The following is a 19479-nucleotide window of genomic DNA, read 5'->3' on the forward strand; positions in this document are numbered from 1 at the left end:
CGTAAACGTCTTTCAACCATCGTCGTCTCTTTGGCAGGTCCAGGACGGTTTTCCTGATCCAATAGCCACGCCAGATCGCCTGGATTCTCGTCGCCATTTGGTCGTAATAATCCTGCCACATTTGATGAACACGCTCGACTAGGTATCGATCAGTGGCCATCCTGACATAATAACCGCGCCAATGGCGTTGAATGGTGGTCGCACTCGCGTGCAACAGCCGCAGATGGTTTCGAGTCAGGATACCTCTGATCCAGGCCTAAAACGCGAAACCAAATTCCAATAAGGAAACCTTAATACTCTGCACTTCGATAAACTCTAGGAGGACTGAATTAGGATCCATGAAAATTGTCTAATTTTCTAATTCTTAAAACTACAGATTTTTAGATAATTAATGAAGTAAAAGGCGTAAAAATTGAGTTCACCGCGTGAAAGGGGAGCCATCGCGCGCAAAATTTCAAATCTGGAACGAGGAGGACGTGACGACAGCTGTGTGGATCACGACTACGCTATTGTGCCACGATCTTGACCTCAAACAATCGATATCTTCGCGAACTGGCTCTCCCGTTACGACACTCGACCCTCTATTATTAGCGGAGCTCGCATTGCGCTCGAATGAAAACGATAACTCCTGCAGGAGCTCCTATCGAGCCCGCAGGGTTATCTGCCATGTATACATCACTCGTTCGAGATCGCGTGGGAAACCTCGACATTTTCAGAACAGTCTTTATCCAGGTTATAGGGAACCTGTCCTTGTTAACCTGTATTTTTCGAGCCGCGATGAAAAGCTCGCGTCTAATCGACTCAGCGAAATCATCTCTGCGTTTGATTTCCTCCTGGAGCTCGATGGGGTCTGTTATGAATCTCAGCATCGAAGCCATAGCAGATAACTCCTTCGTCCCAGATATTGAACCATTTGCATATTACTGCTACTCATCGTGTGAATATCGCTGCAGATTTGCATCGAATGAGTCGATAGTTCAACGATCCCTTCCCTTGAGAGCGCGAAATAAGAAGTTGGAGAAATGAATAAATAATTTATTTGCTCGTACATGTACAACAGCGTAGCGGTTACACACTTCAGCTATGCTTCAGAGAATCCCAATGTAGAGCAGGAAAACTAGAAGTGACGTGGAGATGAACATCATGCTCGCTGCCACGGTTGCTAATACGACGCTGCTCCTCTTCCTGGGGGTTCTCGACACCACATGGAAATCCTTTCGCGACTGCACAGAGAAGAAATGTATGAATCTTTTACTGAAACTTGGGTGAGACAGAATGGTGGGTGTGTTAAACTCCTGATAAAATTAATTAAAAGTCGAAATCCTCGAGAATAAGAGAGCGGAGAAGACTCATTACCACTGGAAACTTGAAAAGCAAGAGAAGCGATAAGTTAGCAACTAAATTCGCTGTTAATAAATTCTTTTCGTAGGATCCGAAGAAAATTAGCGAAGAAACAGAAATTAATGCACACGTTCGTGAACTTAGTAGGTTGTGACCCGTTAATCGTTGCTCGATATGAGTATAATTAATGGCCCAGTATCTTTTCGACGCTCATAAATGTGAGAGCAATCTGAAGCGTGGGGTCGTATTTATGAGACATGCATTGCTGTTAATCCTTCATTATTGAATGAAGATTCCTCTTATTGGCAATTTAATTAGGAGTCTCCATCTCGCTCGATATAAGTTGTAAATTCCCAAAGCTTAAGGGCAATAGAAAAGAACAACTCCACAGAATAAAGAAATCGATTTAGAATTAATTTACCATGATCTGCAGACTCTGAGCCTTTCGGACCAGTTCGTCCAGCCTCTGTCCTCTGTCGATCAGTTTCTGTACCCCATCCATCAACGCCCTCCGAATTTCCGCTAATTCTCCTTCGAGTCGTGGTATTACGTCAGCCTCTTGTCGATTATGCTCCTCCTGAAATCGTAATCGTTTAAGCTCCTCTGTACGGGCGATCGACATGAACCGTACTTGGTAAGGTCTAGATTAGGTAGAATCCAACATACGACAATCTTCTTCAGTGGTTTCGAGAGATCGATGACGGCCAGGTTCCTCAGATCCCGCGACAGATCAGCCAGGATCGGTAGCTCTCTGTAAACGCTTCGCAGTCGTTCCAGAAATACCTGGGCATGGGACTGCAGGGTGGCTGCTGATGAAGGGCTGTCAGGTTTCGAAGTTAGACAGGCGTAGTGAAGTTCGCCGATCAGCACGTGCACAGTGTACCTGAGAGAAGAAACTTGTGAGAAGTATAAATCATATTTTTGTATTTTTCTATATCTTATCAGTAAAAGAGAAAACCATAGACCTAGTATAGAAAAGAAAAATAATTGGAGTAGATCGTAGCTATTGTTATACATTTTGAAGTATTCAGGCTGATAATGCAGTTAATTAAATTACACATGTTATGCCGTGCTGGCAGCCTTATCTCTATTGTCGCATGAAAGATTTACACGCTTTAGTAGCGGTATCGCGAGTCTCAAAGTCTTAACCTTCTGTGGTCCGAGTTTCTCTCACAATGGACTACCACTAGTCAACTTTGTTCTGAACAATTCAGAAACGTCTATTATACTCCTGGCATAATTCTCGCAAAATAGTAAGAGTCACTGTCAGATCATAGAATCCTAGTTCAATTTTCCATCTCTGAACTAATAAAGCACCAAAATTATGGATCAAACCAAGTATAAAAAATTCTATAGACACACCACTAGGTCTCCCCCACAGTAAATCTCTCCAAACCGCAATCAAACTGCTTACTTGCCCCTATCGATGCTGATTGTGTCATTCTCCAACGACTTCAACCCATCCACTGTACTCAAAACGATCGCCTTGTACGCTGAGTCATGTTTCGCTGGGTAATCCGCGACGATCTTGCACCCTGCCTTCTCCCAAAACGCCACCAAGGCGTAATGTACAGCCTTGTTCATTCTCGACGCAGATCACGTCCACTGGTACCAAAGAAGCACGTGTCACTTTCACGTCTATCTCATGAGACACCTGTTACATCTCTTCCTGGCGATCACTATGACATCCAGGCTGCTTGATCCCTGGAAGCAGAGGGCCCACGAACTTCTTACCTTCTGCAGCTCAGCCTCGATTCAGCTGCCTCGGACACAAGACGGGTCCAGGAATCCAAAAGTTCGAAAAATCGACGGGCGTCGACTTTGGCGAACGCTGAAGGAGCACTTTCGTCGCGGGACAAGGAGGATCATTCGCGAGCGGATGGCTGACGGTCTGTATCGGTCCGAGAGTTGGGAGATGGCAAACACGACGTTCTCCCTGTTTACCAGGGCCAGGAGTATCGGCAATGAGTAATGAAAGAAATTTCGATAAATTCGATAAATGCGCGGCGTCGTGGGACGAACGCTCGCGAAACGACGCTTCCCGTGACGACGTTCCGTCTCGACGCGTCGTCATTGTCTGCCCATTGCCTCCGCTATTTTTTTCGTTGAAAGCGATTGCGCTTCGAGGGGACGAACTTGTTCAGTGATTAGATAAGTCGCTGAAAACGCACGCTTACATATTTGGTCAACGTGCATCGCGATTTAATCGAGCTGCTTCAAGAGGAGAGTCTGACTAGCGCGCTTATTCCACTAGATTAGCAACGCTTTGAGACATCAGCGAATTTTTCTTTCAGACATGTCAGCTTTCGTTTTTGGAGAGAAGGGGATTATTAAAAAATTATTCTTATTAATTTTCGGTGGAATGCAGATAATACAATAAATGAATACCTGTCAAGCGAAATGCTGATACTCATTGTCAGTGGAAAATACCTTTATAGAAGCTGGATAAGGTTAATCTAAATTTGCAATCACTACTCACTACTGACACGTTTAATCGTCACTGATAATAAGTTTCAAAATACACTTGAACGGATTAACAGAACTTAGATATCTTTTCTTGACATAAGAAGCGAAAATTTTCGTGTTTTCTTGATCCATCTAATCGAAACCATTGTCTTTTAACCATTCATCGATTTTTCCTAGATTCGTATTTAGCCAGTTGATGCTATTCTCCATCTCCTCCATGGCGTTTCTTTTCGTGCTCTCGGTTACCTTCAGTTCTGGGTGCTCTAAGAAGAACATCCTAGCCTGTGAAATAAATATTTGACAATTTTCATACATATACTAATGTCCAGTATATTTCTAAGATTTTGTGAATATTAAAACATTACTTCCTGAATTCTTGGATAGTCCTTAAATAAAGATACAATAGCAACGACAGTCTTTCCCAAAGTAAAACCATTCGCCGCGTACTTTCTGACCAGACTGTCCCACCGAGATCTACGCGAAGATTAACTATTTATTACGACTTTCCAGCGTCCGTGACAATCACGAGAATCGTTATCATCATTTTTGGTATACTCATATATACTTTGAAGAATAAGTACCGTACGAAATTCCAGGCAATGTCCAACCCTATGGGATTCGTAGCGATCTTGATCAGCACGTCAGCAAAGTCCTGTTTGCGAACGAAATTTTCGTTGGTCGCTCGTTCGAGGTACCTAAACCATAAAAACGTGAAGTCATAATTAAAAGGTGAACGTTAAAACATAAATTAGGTCTGAATGTTGCCTCTTATCGCCGCGTGTTTTTTAATAAAACGCAATCGTGAATGCGTGATCTTTCGTCGCGAGGGACACGCTTGCCGAGGACCAAATTAGATTTTGATAAATTAGAAATCCACACGCGGGTAGATAACACCGACAGGGAGTACTGTCGGTGTTGGAGAAGGCGCTGCCAGGGTGGGGCAATTAGTCCGCGATCGAATTGGACATTGACGAACCGATTAAGGGTGTCCTTATCTTGGATGGAAGTCAGCCCGATGATCAGCCGTTCCCTTTCCTGTGCGTCGCTCTCCCTCGCGAGCAACCGCGACATGTTTTCGAATATTGATCCAACGTCGTCCAACTGCGTGACAAGGCCTATCACGGTACTACATCGTGAATAATAAAGAGACAAAGCGAAAAATATTTATGAAATTCTCCCCTTACCAAATGAATAAACGATAGACCGTATATCTGTCGGTAGAGCTTCTCTACCATCGCTGTGGAGGAAGTCCCGCAGCTTCCGGTTCGCAGTTTCCAGGCAGTGGCGATGAGCCACGCTGCAGGCTGCGTTCAGTATCAGCACGCCGAATTCTCTTGAAACGAATGGAGAGATTCTCTTAACCCATATTTCAATCAAAGTAGTGCTCTTTTTTCAGTCCTCATCTTCTTATAAAAATTAATTTTATTTTAATTAGGAAGATAATTGACAAGGCAGACGAACCTGTCCGCGAAAGATTTTTCAGGACTAACGTTCCATTCGATTTGACCATAAATTCTGTCGATAAGATTTCGCGCGTAGATCTGTAAATTGAGATTAAATTGAAGAAGTAATGATGAGTAGGTTTCTTAGTGAATTATGTCACCTGAAAACGTGGGTACACATCGGTCCCATCCAGTAATCTGTTCATCAATCCGAACCACTCAGTAGCCACAGCCCAAGGCTGATAAGCGGTCTCGTTCACTAGATAAGAAGTTAAGTTCATGACCACGGAGTAGCACAAATCGGCGGCTTCCGCTAGAAGAAAAGCGTCATGCAACAAGTCCGCTCTATCTACGGCGTTCAGCGTCTGCAATAATTGCGAGCAAAATTAGAGGCTGACAAATCCAGGACTGCATAAGAAACCCTTGAGAATTACTTGATAATTGTGGGAGAGTAGATTCCTGAATTTATTCCAAGCTTCCTCGGTGTAATTTACAATATAGTAGCCAACAGATTTGTGATTTAGCTTAATCCAATCCACTGATCTCTCCAGAGGCAGCTCCACTATAATAAAATTTAGAGTATAAGAAAGGCAGAGAAATCTTGAAATCGTGATAATTACCACAAGAAAAATTTGCGAGGAACCAGTCTAGCTTCGCACCGTCTCTTCTACTTGTTACATATGTTATGGGGATGGTCCAGCTGCCATCACTGTAATCCAGAAATATCTGTAATAATTAATTATGGTTTCCTGCTTTATACATACTCGAGAGTCTCTTTGAATCTTTTGCTTGTGGCGAATCGTTTTTGGGAAAGGCGAAAACTGGAGCCCTCCTGACGAATGTTGACTACTGGAAATCCAGGGAACTTGGTCCATCGACTTACGATATCTGTGAGGTCGATGTTACCACTGGTGCTACTCTCTAGCATCTCAAAAAGTTCTTGTGAATCTGCATTGCGAAACTGATACTCCTTTAAATAATTCCTGATGCCTCGAAAAAATATGGAACTGCCGATTGCGTTCTCCAGCATCCCGATCACTGCTGCAGCCTAGTTCAATGAAAATTAAACTTTGATTTGGGGAACCTTTGTAATTTGGGCCCTCGACAGATTTCTCAGATAATAGACTTAATACTATCTATTTCTTGGAAGTACTTTCTGGTAGGAGATACGATCGAACATTTCCTCGATTTCCTCAGGGTCCTCCACACGTTTCACGATGGGCCGAGCACGCATTTTGGTGTCGTGCTTCATGGAAACGTACTTGGTGTGCAGGGGAAAGTAATCCATCTAATGCAGGAAACGAAAAAAGAGACTGTGGACGATGAGGCCTTCCGATGGACTGTAAGTTCAAGATTGATAGACCTGATTCCATTGTGGGAAGACAGAGTCCACTGCTCTATGCTCCATGTAAGTGGCAAATCCCTCGTTCAGCCAGAGATCGTTCCACCATTTCATGGTGACCAGATTGCCGAACCACGTGTGTGCCAGTTCATGGGCCACCGCCAAGCTGACGCTTCTCATATTCTGGCAAGAACTGTCGTTCTGGCTATGAAGCAGTTCTGTCTCGCGAAATGTGATCAGACCCCAGTTTTCCATGGCGCCTGCTGCGAAATCGGGTATGGCGACCAGATCTGATCGGTAGCGATTTTTAAATGTGAGGACTAGTTAATAAAAAGAGAAGGTTGGAATTAATAGGCCAATGTAGAATTACCGAGTTTAGCCAGGGGAAAATCGATCTGGAAGAGGTCGAGGTAGAACTCTATTGCTTTGGTAGCCACCTCCATAGCGAAACTCGTTTTATTCCTGTACATAGGTCTAATGCAAATATTCAATGGTATCTTGCTCCCGTTTATCAGCTTCAAGCTTGATCCCAGGCACTCGAAGTCACTGACGACGAAGGCAACGAGGTAAGTGGACATTGGTGGCGTAGGAGCGAAATAGGTTACTCTCGAGTCGCTTTCGTTCTTCAGGCTCTCTACTTTCTGAAGAGTATCTCTAAAATATTTTCTCGATATTCTGTTTTCTTGTGTATTTTAACTTACTGCAACTGGCATGTTTGATAGCGCGTGATATGGATGCTCCTCCGAATGAAGGATGCGAATTGTGAATGTCGCTTTAAAACTTGGCTCGTCGAAACATGGGAAAGCGTTCCGAGCGTAAAATGGTTCGAACTGAGTTACTGCAATTTTTCTAGATAGCAATAAGGATTCTATATGTATGCAATTATTTTCCCATAATTTACTACAGTATGAGTTACTTACCGAAGAGATTGGTTTAGATCAGTGTAAGTGCTTAAATAAAATCCAGTAATCTTCCCCCTTAAATCGCCACTAAAATTCATTTTCAGGGCATACTCCCCCGCAGGGAAAATTGTGAACGCCTTAATGACAAACATTTCACGTTTATTCACATGATGCACCGACTTTATGTGAATCTCAGACTGAGATTTCTGTGAATATAATTTCGTTGAAGATATTGATAGGTTCTTGGAATGCAAAATGATGAGACTTCTATCCTTTAATATAATTGCAGCAATTAATACCACCTTAGCTAAGAGCTAAGTGGCTAAAATAAAATACCTGTTGGACATTAAAATCACTAACTTGGAGCACTTCAATATCGATGCGAATAGAACCATGGAATTCATCTTTCTGCAAATCGGGCGAAATAGCGATCACGTAATTTCTCGGGACTACATCCTCGGGTAGACGTTTTTCAATCTCCATTGGCTCGTCGCGATATCGACCTAAATTATTCCTGGAAAGGTTGCCAGCGATCGCACTAAAATCCTCCGTCTCCATCAAGACAATTGTAATTAAGACAAATCGCCAGTCGGTCATTTCTACTCTGAAGACAAAGATTCCCTGTTCCAGAAGTTCCTTATCTCGTCTCGCTTGAGAAACGAGTCTCTATTTATTGAAGCTTCAACTGAGTTCGACACTTCACAACGAAAGCCTTGATTAAATGTTGCATAACATTTTGGTTAACCACTTCATCGAATTCAGAGCCAGTGAGTACTGTGAAGGAAAATTTTGCTAACTTCAGATGAGATTAAATTATTTCATTCTGACATCAGTGTTATATGTTCGATTATTGATCGGTATTGAAGCAATAATTAAACAACATATATTGGTATCATTCAAGAATAGTCTTGTGTGTTCCATGTGTGAACAATCGCGGCTTTCAATAGCCTCAGTCTGCTCCAGAAGTGAAAGTGAGGAGTAGTGGGAATGCAACGAGTTCGAAAACCAATGGGAACCTTCAAGACGTCTCACTGACAAAGAAAGTCTTTCGGGTAGGATAGAGATGGACAGAATCTAAATAGGTAGAGGGGCGATATATAATTCTTATGTAACTCTGGAAACCAGTTAGTCCTCAGTGAATTGCAGTGTATTTCATTTGACAATTTGGTGAGTTTCAGCCTTGCAGACTCCAAAAAACGGTACTTACAAAGTTATAGGCCACATCTAAGGTATAGGTGTAAGTTTAGGTGGTATTATTTTCTAATATTTTTTAGATCGTGAAAGATGACAGTGTATAAGCTAAAGTATTTCAATGTGATGGGATTGGCAGAGCCCATACGGTTCCTTTTGAGTTACGGTGGCGTCGAATTCACAGACATTCGCTTGGAGCATAGTTCCAAAGATTGGATCAACATGAAACCAAGTACTGCGTGCTTCAAATCAAACATTTCACTCTATTTGTCCAGCTGTTTGTGATACAAATCACGATTTCGATGTTTCTTCCAGCAACCCCGTTCGGTCAAATGCCCGTTCTGGAAATCGACGGCAAGGAGTACGCGCAAACGTTGCCTATTTGCCATTACTTGGCCAAACAGTTTAATCTTCTCGGCAAAACTGATTTGGATACCCTGCAGATCGATGCCATCGCGAATGCACTCCACGACTTCCGGAGATGTAAATATTGATCTCTTTGCTTAGGCAAAATTGATTCCTTTCTGTTAGATGGACTTTCTCGAGTATCGTCAAATTCCATTTCAATTCTGTGCACTTGTGATCTATGAGTTCCTTTTTTGCAGTGACAATATCGCAATATTATAGAGAGTCTGATCCAGTTGTGAAGGCTAAAAAGAGAGAGGAAGTATTCACGAATGTGATTCCATTTTATTTGAGCAAATTGGAGGAATTGGCGAAGAACAATGATGGATATTTACATGGTGGTCAAGTTAGTGTCCTTCATTTATTCAAGAATTCTTATTTAGTAGGATGTTGATTGATTTCTTTTTAATTAATCTTTTAGTTAAGTTACGCTGATCTCTTCTTTGTTGCTATTTCGGATTCAATAAACACAGCTTATGAGTCTGATATTACGAAAGATAAACCGCATCTGAAAGCCTTGAAGGAAAAGATTTTGGCAATTCCAAGTATCAAAGCGTGGGTGGAGAGAAGGCCAAAATTGACATTTTAATGTATCATAATTTGTATGTGACTGTAAAATAAATATTTGTATTTGTACGTGTAATAGCAATAAAACAGTGTAAAAATATAGAAAATAACAAATTATTAAACATTAAGAAAAGAATAACACAAACGAATGAACGCAAAAATAATTCCAAAGTAAAAAACTTATGTATTATTTTACATTTATTATTTAAAAATCATAATTGTGAATAAGTCACAAAATAATGTGTGAAATTGTTTTTAATAATAGTTTACAGAAATGGATTTCAGAAATATCAATTTGTTGTACTGATAAAGGTGTTTCTTTGACCCCCCCACCCTTAGTCCCAAAGGTACATATACCCTTGGCGGTCGAGGGACTTCTCATTCACTCCGGGACCTCCGGGGGATGAGGATCGCTGTAGCGAACCTGAGGAGGGCTCCTGAACACCCTTGGACATCCTTGGACACCCTTGGACACCCTTAACCACCCTTGACCAGTGGTCCGGCTATTGGTGAGTGACCACTGGTCATTTATTTTAAAATTTTTAACTGTTAGCCTAGGGTGTATATAGGGGTGCCTTCCCTCTCTACTGTTAATATTTTTTTAATTATTAGCACCTAAGTACACATCCTAACAGCCAATTAAATTTAGCGCTTCTCGTTCAGACTCTTGGTTTTCTAACTTATCGACTGCTGTCCACGTTGAAATCGAACCACAAACGACTCTTAATGTACGAGAACAGATATACAATCGTCACGTAATATTTACAACGGTTCCTTCGAATTATAAGAATTCCTGGATATATTTTGTTTCAATTTTTACTAGTATAAGCGTTGCAATTTCATTTCAAACTGAATCAATAACAGTATGCACGACATGAGAGTAATAAAAATACTTGCTGGTCCTTGGAATAAATAAAAGACCCATTCAATGACAGACTTACTCTAAAACGTAATTAAAGTCCTAAGGGATATTACAATATAAAGAAAAAAAGACAGGATTTCAAAATCAATATTTCAAGTCTAGTAATAAACCAATTTATTTAATTCTATTAACAAATATTCATTCTCTATCATTTCAGGTCCATCGTACGACCATTTCTCACAAAAGAATTGAAAAATCTCTTGAAAATTCCCTGAAGAAGGCTGGAACAGTCCCCAAGAACATCCCCCATGCAACAGAATCAATTCAAACCGCCAGCAAGTGGCGCCAACGGTTCGCGGCGGCGTGGGTGGCGGCAGCTGGTGGCGGCGCGGCCAATGAGCGGTCTCGAATGATCGCTGCGCGAGCACCGTTGCGCGACCGTCCTCTAGGCCGCGGAGCCGTCAGTGTGCGCGCCGCGGAGAGCCAGATAGACAGACATCTTGTAGTAGAATTTAGCGGCGTGGTGTTTTCGACCGTGGGTGTCGGTGTCACGGTATCGCGTCGCGGTGCTCGTCATTACGGTGTCGTCGGCTTGTACGTGCTCGCCATCGTCGCGTTCGCCGCCGCGGTCACCGCCGTCATTCTCATCGTCGTCGTCGTCGTCGTCGTCAACGTCGTCGTCGTGCCGTCGCCGTTCTCTCTGTGCTCACGCCGCGATCGTTGCCGTTGCCCTCGGCCACCTCCTCGTCGGAAGCCCTCGTCCCGTGGCAGTCTACACCTCGGCGGCCCTGTCGTGCAGCTGCAGCTGGTCCGTGTAGTGGTACCGCGGTCGCGAGGCCCCTTGGTGCTGGCCGTGCAGCTCGCGTGGTCCAGCGATCCAGTTACTCGCCCCGCAAAAGGCGTTGGTGGTACCTTTCGTCCGGCAGAGGGAGCGAGAGCGAGATAGGAGGCCGAGCGCGAGAAGGATAGCGGAGGAAGGAGAGAAACAGAGGAACGCTGGTGTCGGTGTCGTAAACACACCGGGGGAGCGAGAAGGACAAGCTCGCGCAATAATTTCTCTCGCTCTGCGAACGCCCAATGAACAACGGTCCGGAGCCACCGATGTGCCGCGCCGTGCGATAACTTCCGTCACCTCTCCGACCCCCGTCTCTCCTCCCTCCCCCACTCCGCGCGTGTGTATGTGTGTGTGCCGCGCCGGGCTCTCGAGGTGAAAATACCGCCCTCTCCTTCCACCCAACCCCCCGTTCGTGAGAGGAAGGTGCTACCTCCTCCCGCGAGTGACTACGGCCAGAGCAAGAAGAGGAAGAAGAAGAAGAAGAAGAAGAGGAAGGAGGAGGAGGAAGAAAAAATACAGGCAGAGTGACAACGCTGCGACGAGAGAGAGACCGATCCTGTGACCGGGCCAGAGGAACGGTGAAATAGGAGGAGAGCGCGCGCGTGAGAGAGAGAAAGAGAGAAAGAGAGAAAGAGAGAGATAGCGAGAGGCCGGCGCCCACCCGTCAACCATCCTGATACAGCATGACCTCGAACAACTCGCAGCAGAAGCTCTCCACGACGGAACGAGTGATCAAAAGTAAGCGATACTATTCATTTTTCGTACACCCAGAGCGAACCTGTACGACCAGCGATCGTATCAGGTTCGCCCACCTTGGACCGTGTATACGCGCGATCTTGACTCGTGTGTGCGTGCGCGTGTGCATGCGTGGCCCCTGCGGCCCCGTCTCTCTTCCGGCCACCTCCGTCGGTACGTCAGTGCTCTCCGTATTTCACGCGCACCTTTCCCCCCCGCGGGACCACCCCCCTACGAGGACCTAGGGTTTTTCACGTCGGGCATAATTATGGATCCACGGGCAGACTTTAATCGCGGCTCGCCTGCGTGACATCACGAGCGCTGTGGGAAAGAAGTAGGCGCGTCAAAACACGTCGCGTGTCGTGCGGGATTGATTTTCTTCGTGGCTTCGCGGCGCCATTGCTATCGACCTGCCACGGCGTTCTCACTGACCCTCCGAACCACGCTTTTCCACCCCCCATTGCTGTCTCTTGTTCGTGATTTTCCTTTGGTTAGGGGTTTCTTTATTTCTAGGGTTCACTGTTTCGTTATTTTGTAGCGTTCGGTAGACCCTTAGGTTTCGAAGGTCCAACCTAACCTAATTCGCATTTTCCCCGTCAACCCCGCCTCCCCCGCCATCTTCTCGTCCGCAGAGCCGTGCGTCTCGCGCGGTTAGCCCCGTTTCCACGAGGTCGAGGAACGGAATCGTCTCGAGGACGCGGCACGCCGACGATTTCGCGTCTGGACGCTCCTCGTCGAACAGCTGACCGGCCAGCCGCGTCTCTACGCGCGCCTAATGCGTGCACGATGTAAATACGCGTGTGGCCAGGGGAGCTGGCCATTGGCGTAGCCAGCCTTTTCCTCCAGGGGCGTCGAGCGTCGGTTTTTTCCCCCTGCTCTCGTTACGCTCCGCGTTTTCCAGCGACCTCCTTTCCCTTCTCGCGGAATAATTAATATCTCGCGGTTTCTCGAGGAACGCGAAAAATGCGGTCGGAAATGCCGGGCGTCGAATTCGTCGATGCTCAGAGCGAGGAGGGGGGATATCGCGATGACCCACATTCCCTGTAAACTTGATATTCAGCGGTCCCAGCGAGGCGATTCTTTCCTCGCCGCGGATGCTGCTTCCGGTCGTTCACCCTGCACGACAGGTTGCTAGATGTTGCGTTTCCCTATCGACGAGGAACGCACAATGGGGTGTTTCGGCTTGCAGATGCGAGTGCACGTGCTGATGCATTGTCTGCTGCACGGCCCGTTGCAGGCAGACCCCTTTTTAGCTGGGGCGCGCTGACCCACATCGCTGCCGAAAAGGGGAACTGGTTCAGGACGCACAGGTGGCAGGCACTTCGGGTCGACGACCTTTATTGCGGGGCGCCCTCCGCGTGTTTTTCTTTCCCACTTCGAATATCGGGCATCTTCCTTCGACCTCTGAGTTGGGAAGATTATGACTGAAGGTTTTCAGTTTTCGGTTTGGCGTCGGTCGATTTGGTACAGTGGAACCTCGATTGGTAGGCCTCAGACTAAATTCAGAACTCTAGGGCGGTTTTAGTATCTAGTTTTATAGAGTTTATGTGCTTTGTAAATCGTGGTTCGAGTTCTGCTTTCAGAAACACTGTGCAGTTATTGGAAATTCACTGAATAATTAAAATGTGGAGCAATAGAGAATGTGGATAATCAAGGTCTGGGTGTAATCAAGGCTTACTGTGATTTCTCTTGGTAGTTCACGTAAATATTTTAAGCTTTTTAGTCTCGTTTTCATTAACACTAGACTATCCATAGGGCGTCGATAAATATTATTTAAGGAAAGACCGTAACTCAGCGATCAAAACAGAAGACCCCGAAACAGAAAAGCAAATGGAATAAAAATAGATATCGTGTCGGTCACGCGTGCGACTATGAACCATCAACCACCGAATATAACTCATTGTCATGACGCGAAAATATCATAATTTGGAGGATATCCAAACGCATCCAATGATTAACGATTTTTAACAGACCTTTTGATACCCCGCCACATGTTAATCAGACTCAATGGCGCGGCAGATGTAGATTAGTACGTGTATTAATCTCTCACCACGCTCTTTGCCATTCCTCCCATCTTTTCGCGGCTTCTAATGAAGAGTTTGTATCGACCTCGGCTTAATCAGCTCACGTTGCGTTCGATATTATTGCTCCCGTTCTCTTTACGCCTTAGGGGAAATTGGATCTGTCCAATTAACTTTTAGAATATTCTTGGATCTCGTTTTGAAATTGCTGTAAGATACAGTGTTCTTTATACTTAAATTCTAAAAGTCTTACAGTCAGAGTAGATTAAAGTAACCAGCCAAATCCACTGAAGAACTCATCCTTTTAAACCTACTTACTTCTGCACTTCAAAATCACTAATCTATTTCCTTCCAAGACTACTCTTCCCTAAAAAAAAGCTACTAATTTCCTTAGTACTCATGTTTAAGTCATCCAACACAAGTCTCAGCGTCCTTCTCCAAGTCGAGGTACGAATCTTCTTTCAATCATCCCTCTCGGTCGTATTTCAGGTCCCTTCTAGGCAATTTGTCGTCACAGTTGAGCGAAAGTTCTCTCAGAGAATAGCGATAAGCTTCATCCTCTCATTCCGCCAGGACTCAATGTCGCAGAAACGGTTGAAGGATCTCGATGCTCGCGTCGCGATTCCGAATAGGAGATTTTCTCCGAGCAGGCACTTCGTGCCCCCATAAATCGTACTTTTTTTTCCGTTTCACGCGGAAGCATCGTACAGGGAGGTCATCGCGATAAAACAGTTAAGATTATTTTAGAAGCTGACGACAGGACGCGCGGCGTCGTCAATTACGCCGCCGCAAGTTTCTCCCCCCGACTGAACAATTACCGAATTTAAAAGGCATCGCGTTACACGCCTCTCGCGTTACCGAGCTAATATTTTTCCAGTCTAATTGCGTCTCCAGTCGGCTCTCGCGCAGCCCGCGATATTTCTGCGCCCGATGAAATTTATGCGCGTGCGTTCCGCTTTGGACACGCTTCGACCCTGCGAACCACCTTCGCCGGGCCACGACACGTGCCCAGAACGATTTGCCTCGATAATTGCCCGCTGACTGAATTACGCCCTCGAATTATGGCCGTGACGTCGATTATCGAAGGGGATATTGTCTCGCGAAATCGGCTTTTCGACGACGATGGCTTCTTAATTCATTTTGGCATTTTTTACGCGAAATTTAAGAGTTCGTAGCAAAGTCTATCCATGTTATATTTCACGATTTTTTAAAATAAGAACATATTCTGGTGGCTGGGTACCAGATTCGCGACATAATGGAAGCTATCTCATCGAGAACACGAGTAAAGATGCTCTCTTTTCTGAGAAATAAAGTCAAGGGTAATTACATGTATTGTAAAAAAAGGGTAGTCTCTTAGCTGCAACTTTGAAAAACTTTCCCCTTTCTCCAGGCCGTAGCGTTAATAAATACATTCGTAGGAAACAACCCTTATTTGCACAGGGGTGGAATAATACATTCCCCAGTAAACAAAGCATTAAGCTCAGCAGGCGATTAAAGACGATTGGCATCAACAGAGAAGACTCGTGATCGCGAAAGTGATAAATGAGTCATGGTGGCTCCGCGCTAGGTAATCCCACGATTTCAAAACCGACACATATACTCGTCGAGTCTGTCTGTACCAAGCGAGCGGGGTGCATCTCGCGTTAAATATTAGAACGCGGCACAGTATTCCGGCGCATTAATCTAGGATTTTGCATCATTCGACGTAACCGCGGTTTACAGCAGGGAGCTAGCGAACCAGTCGTTGTTGCGTTATTTATTAAACGCGAAACTATTCTGCCCCGCGACGATCCCGTATGTGTGTGTCATTATTTGCCAACCGGTGGCGGTCTATAAATATTTTCATAGCTTCATAATGCCTGCCTTCGTAAGCTATTTTCGTTGCTCGAGCCGCTTTGCCGATCGTTTGCCGACATCCAACGATACCCACCGACTTCTGCCCGCGAAACACGTGCCTCAAGGAGTCCTTTTGATTGGGAAATCGATCGAGATCGATGGAACCGAGTTCTGTATGCATGGAACAAGAATGAGATACTTATTTCAAGCTTTCTTTTTGTAAGAGGTCTCTAAGATCAAAGAACTACTTGAGGCTTCTTTTCAAAGTGGGAGTCAATCTTAGGACACCTGCACGGAGTCATCGACAGTAAACTGGTGTGGGAAAGGCCCCTCAGTGGCCTTCAGTGGACTCTCGATTCGACTCAGACTATAGTGCTCCGATTTTCCTGCGAGATACCTCAAAATATCAGTTCTATACTAATTATTCCAGTTTCGTAACTCACGGTATATAGTTCCTCTTGAGCAGAGCTCTGAAAGAATTACGACGCGAGTCCCCGCGAATGTTAATCAGCTGATGGCACGTGTTTGCCATTCACACGGCCACTGATAAGATCGGCCGTAACCGAGGAAACTGTGTAATCGCGATAATAATATCGGGAGGAGTTTCAGCATCTGTGACCTCATTCTCCCTAAATAAACTTTGTTTTTCTTGCTACTGTGCCGTGCTAGGCGTTTCAATTAGCCCGCGTATAAAATCACGGGGCGAGATGGGAAATCGATCTTCGTCGATTAACGCGAAACGGTCACGCAGGGCTGACCGCTACAAAGAAACGAAACGTTAATGAGGACGATTATACTAATACCAATCGGGTCGATCGGTTATGGTAGCAGCGTCTCCTGACCCAAATTCGTATGCGATATGAATCCTGATATCCACTTACCTCTGACAATGTATCACTGGTCGCTGAGTAATACGCGGAGAGAATAAAAATTGCGGGGACTATGAGATACGAATTCTTGGCAGCGATTTCAAAACAATAAGCTTTTTTCATTCGAGACTGATGTCGAATTTTTTATATATTTCGTTTTAGCTGAACCGTGGATGTTTCAGGTATTTACTTATTAGGGGTGGCGGGTTGCAATAAAAAATTAGAGGGAGAAGAAAGGGTAAAAAATACAGTAATTTAATTTCTTCGTTTCTGATATTTATTGGAAACAAGATTATAAGCCTAGAGATGACCAATGCTCAGAAAAGAGCCACAACCCAAGAAAAGTTGAAGAAACCCTGCTCCAAACCCAGATCCCCAGTTTCCAAAATTCAAACAAACTCTCAACACTTCACCCCATTCATCCTCACCCCAAATCTCCAGCTCCTCCATTGCAACCCCACAAACCAACCCCATACAAATCCCTCACAAGCTTCGCAAATTCCTTCCCCTGGAAACGGTGAGATATTCGTCAAGTGTTCACTAAACAGAGCAGGATTACCACCCTCGAATTTAATTACCCTCCAATTTTAGCGAGCATACAAGGATCTCTCGAATGACACTAAGAGCGAGAGACTCGCAACTCGCGAGCACGTTGCAGGGTTGGCGCGTTGGTATAGTAGCAGGCATATAGTGACTGAGTATAGTGGATATCGGAGAGGATAACCCAGGGCCCAGTGTGGCTCGTGGCTCACGGCTGGGTGGAGTGTAATAATAGACACAAACTCATTTGGCTGGTCGGCCAACTACATTTGGCTCGGCCGTCGTCCACTGTTCTGTTCCGCTCGTTCGTGCTCGCTGCTCGTGCCGGACCGGCGAAATTTTTGTTGACTTTACGAAAGAACAAATAAACAGGGGTCCTCTTCTCCTGTTCTCGCGTCTTCGGTCGCGGCTTTTTACGCACCACGCGCCTTCCGCAGAGAAATGCTTCCTCGTCTTCGATACCCTTAGAGAAAAGAAAGATGCAGAGGGAACATTTCCTTGTTTCGAACAATTTTATTTTCTGAGGATAATTTGTGTAAAATCACTTCTACCAGCTTATTAAAATTAAATTTCTACAGTACCTGAATGCGTGGCTAATTTAATCTATCAATTTTTTGATACACTTGTATTTATTTATTAAAATAAGATTGAAATTTCTAATGAATTGCCATATTGATCTTGCAGGAATTGTCCTCAGAAAAATCGCAAGTGTTATCCCCTGTATCTTTCTTTCCTCTGAGTCGACGCCTTAGATTCTCGACTGATCGTAGATGGGGTTGCTAGGTGATGAGGGAAGGGTTTGTGGCTTCAGCTATCGCGCAGAATGTTACTATTAGCCATATGTGTGCTCTGTTTTCCTGGGTTTCTGGCAGTGCACTTTGATGTAGGGGTTTTTGCGTAGTAATTCTTTGGATCCCAGGTATTTGTGATCGCGAGCCACTATGATTGACCGATTTTTAATTAGCCAGACGAAGATTCTAAACCCTGACCTCAGTCTCCATGGCAAATTCTCTCAAGTTCCAACGAACACGGCGATTACCTCTATTGCTCTGGTTCCCTCTCGACTTCTCGCCTCTCCATTGTGAACGACACATTGGACCAGGCTTCTATTTTCGTGGACAAACGATCCGTCGATGGCGGCCTCTTAAGGGCCATCTCTCGTGGCACAAAGGAGTAGGACGGTTCAAGAGATTCGGTAAAATCGCCAAAGGTCGACGACAGCGTGAAGGAAAGAGGAGAATCGGCCTCCTGTCGGGGCAGAGGCGTCGAAATTTGTAGAGTCGCTTCGAGAGTCTTCCCTTAGAGCGTGAAGAATGCGTTTGGCTTATAGAAACTCTCAGCAGCGACTTGAATTAACTCTTAGAATAAAAGATTCCCATTTTTGCATCGTCAGATGATCCTTTTCCTAGGCTCCAAATGTAGGAAGTTAGAGAAATCACTAAGCTGGCTGTTTCTTGAGATCTAATGAATCCTGAGGCTCTTAAGAAATTTTGACTCCATTTGACATCAAACAGGCAACCTGAATTGTTCCTCGTAATCACTATTTTCTACTTCAGAACACATTACGCGTTTATTCTGTTGAAATACTGTGTATTGTTCGCGATAATTCAGACTGGAGAATTCACCATCTCGCACGTTCCACGTGGCAACGATGCACAGTCTGATTATCGAACTCTCGTTTAAATAGTCTACAGAAGTCGTAGAAATTCGCACGAAAGGCGAATCACCTCGATACACCGTAAGTTAGTTAAATGGTGGATCTTTAGGTATGCGAATCTGTGCGATTCTGTCTTGTTAAGATTTCAAATCGCAAATTTGCATTGGAAAGTAGGTAGCAGATGCAGGAAGTAAGCCTGATACTTCAGCTGCTTTGTGTGTGTTCGTTGAAAGAGCTTAGAACTTTAAAAATAGGGAATTGGGGAATTGGAGGCCACTAATGATTGATAATCGTGGGATTTAGAAACTTAGAGATTCTCTGGAACTTCAGAAATCTGGGACTTGAGGACTTGAGAAATCTGAATCTATGAAACTTGACAAGTTTAGAATTCTGGAACCTTGGAATTCTAGATCTTTAAAACTCTGGAACTCGAGAACTCTATATCTCTGAATCTGTACAACCCGAGAA

At 44.6% G+C, this 19479-nt stretch overlaps 4 protein-coding genes across 7 annotated transcripts in view; 2 read left to right on the top strand and 2 right to left on the bottom strand.

The window, feature by feature from the left end:
* Nucleotides 1-1088: 1088 nt before the first annotated feature.
* Nucleotides 1089-2925, bottom strand: LOC143182343 (uncharacterized). The gene is made up of 4 exons (XM_076383298.1): nucleotides 2756-2925; nucleotides 2008-2224; nucleotides 1763-1918; nucleotides 1089-1223 (listed from the first exon to the last, which is right to left on the bottom strand). The coding sequence occupies exons 1-4, from the start codon at nucleotides 2923-2925 to the stop codon at nucleotides 1089-1091; spliced, it is 678 nt and encodes a 225-aa protein (XP_076239413.1).
* A 1014-nt stretch (nucleotides 2926-3939) lies between these two features.
* On the bottom strand, nucleotides 3940-8090 carry LOC143182300 (glutamyl aminopeptidase). Its single transcript, XM_076383236.1, has 16 exons — nucleotides 7854-8090; nucleotides 7512-7765; nucleotides 7293-7440; nucleotides 6962-7232; nucleotides 6613-6881; nucleotides 6403-6537; nucleotides 6014-6297; nucleotides 5870-5958; nucleotides 5684-5811; nucleotides 5411-5614; nucleotides 5269-5348; nucleotides 4992-5140; nucleotides 4784-4922; nucleotides 4389-4502; nucleotides 4173-4281; nucleotides 3940-4089 (listed from the first exon to the last, which is right to left on the bottom strand). Exons 1-16 carry the CDS (start codon nucleotides 8088-8090, stop codon nucleotides 3940-3942), a joined length of 2760 nt encoding a protein of 919 aa, XP_076239351.1.
* Nucleotides 8091-8643: 553 nt separating this feature from the next.
* On the top strand, nucleotides 8644-9886 carry Gsts4 (glutathione S-transferase S4). 2 transcript variants are annotated; one of them, XM_076383035.1, is made up of 5 exons: nucleotides 8644-8660; nucleotides 8768-8916; nucleotides 9000-9167; nucleotides 9290-9435; nucleotides 9511-9886. In XM_076383035.1, the coding sequence occupies exons 2-5, from the start codon at nucleotides 8778-8780 to the stop codon at nucleotides 9676-9678; spliced, it is 621 nt and encodes a 206-aa protein (XP_076239150.1). In that variant the 5' UTR covers nucleotides 8644-8660; nucleotides 8768-8777; the 3' UTR covers nucleotides 9679-9886. The 2 variants fall into 2 exon arrangements, with proteins under 2 accessions (XP_076239150.1, XP_076239149.1); XM_076383034.1 differs by lacking the exon at nucleotides 8644-8660 and adding an exon at nucleotides 8666-8692.
* A 2068-nt stretch (nucleotides 9887-11954) lies between these two features.
* LOC143182170 (serine/threonine-protein phosphatase 2B catalytic subunit 2) overlaps nucleotides 11955-19479 on the top strand; it is a 113782-nt gene continuing 106257 nt past the window's right edge. For all 3 annotated transcript variants that reach the window (XM_076383013.1, XM_076383012.1, XM_076383014.1), the window contains exon 1: nucleotides 11955-12091. In XM_076383013.1, coding sequence (XP_076239128.1) covers nucleotides 12037-12091 — 55 coding nt within the window. In that variant the 5' untranslated portion in view covers nucleotides 11955-12036. The remainder of the gene's footprint in view (nucleotides 12092-19479) is intronic.

The sequence above is a fragment of the Calliopsis andreniformis genome, chromosome 8 (genome assembly GCF_051401765.1).
Source record: "Calliopsis andreniformis isolate RMS-2024a chromosome 8, iyCalAndr_principal, whole genome shotgun sequence".
Taxonomy (NCBI): Eukaryota; Metazoa; Arthropoda; class Insecta; order Hymenoptera; family Andrenidae; genus Calliopsis; species Calliopsis andreniformis.

Coding starts and splice junctions, on each gene's coding strand:
- LOC143182343 (XM_076383298.1), bottom strand. CDS start 2,925: ATGAACAAGGCTGTACATTACGCCTTGGTGGCGTTTTGGGAGAAGGCA. Junction 2,225..2,755: donor ATCAGCATCGATAGGGGCAA/GTAAGCAGTTTG, acceptor TTCTTCTCTCAG/GTACACTGTGCACGTGCTGA. Junction 1,224..1,762: donor CTCAGAGTCTGCAGATCATG/GTAAATTAATTC, acceptor TTCTCTGTGCAG/TCGCGAAAGGATTTCCATGT.
- LOC143182300 (XM_076383236.1), bottom strand. CDS start 8,090: ATGACCGACTGGCGATTTGTCTTAATTACAATTGTCTTGATGGAGACG. Junction 6,882..6,961: donor TTTTCCCCTGGCTAAACTCG/GTAATTCTACAT, acceptor GCTACCGATCAG/ATCTGGTCGCCATACCCGAT. Junction 5,959..6,013: donor AGATTCAAAGAGACTCTCGA/GTATGTATAAAG, acceptor TCTGGATTACAG/TGATGGCAGCTGGACCATCC.
- Gsts4 (XM_076383035.1), top strand. CDS start 8,778: ATGACAGTGTATAAGCTAAAGTATTTCAATGTGATGGGATTGGCAGAG. Junction 9,168..9,289: donor ACTCCACGACTTCCGGAGAT/GTAAATATTGAT, acceptor CCTTTTTTGCAG/TGACAATATCGCAATATTAT. Junction 9,436..9,510: donor GATATTTACATGGTGGTCAA/GTTAGTGTCCTT, acceptor TTAATCTTTTAG/TTAAGTTACGCTGATCTCTT.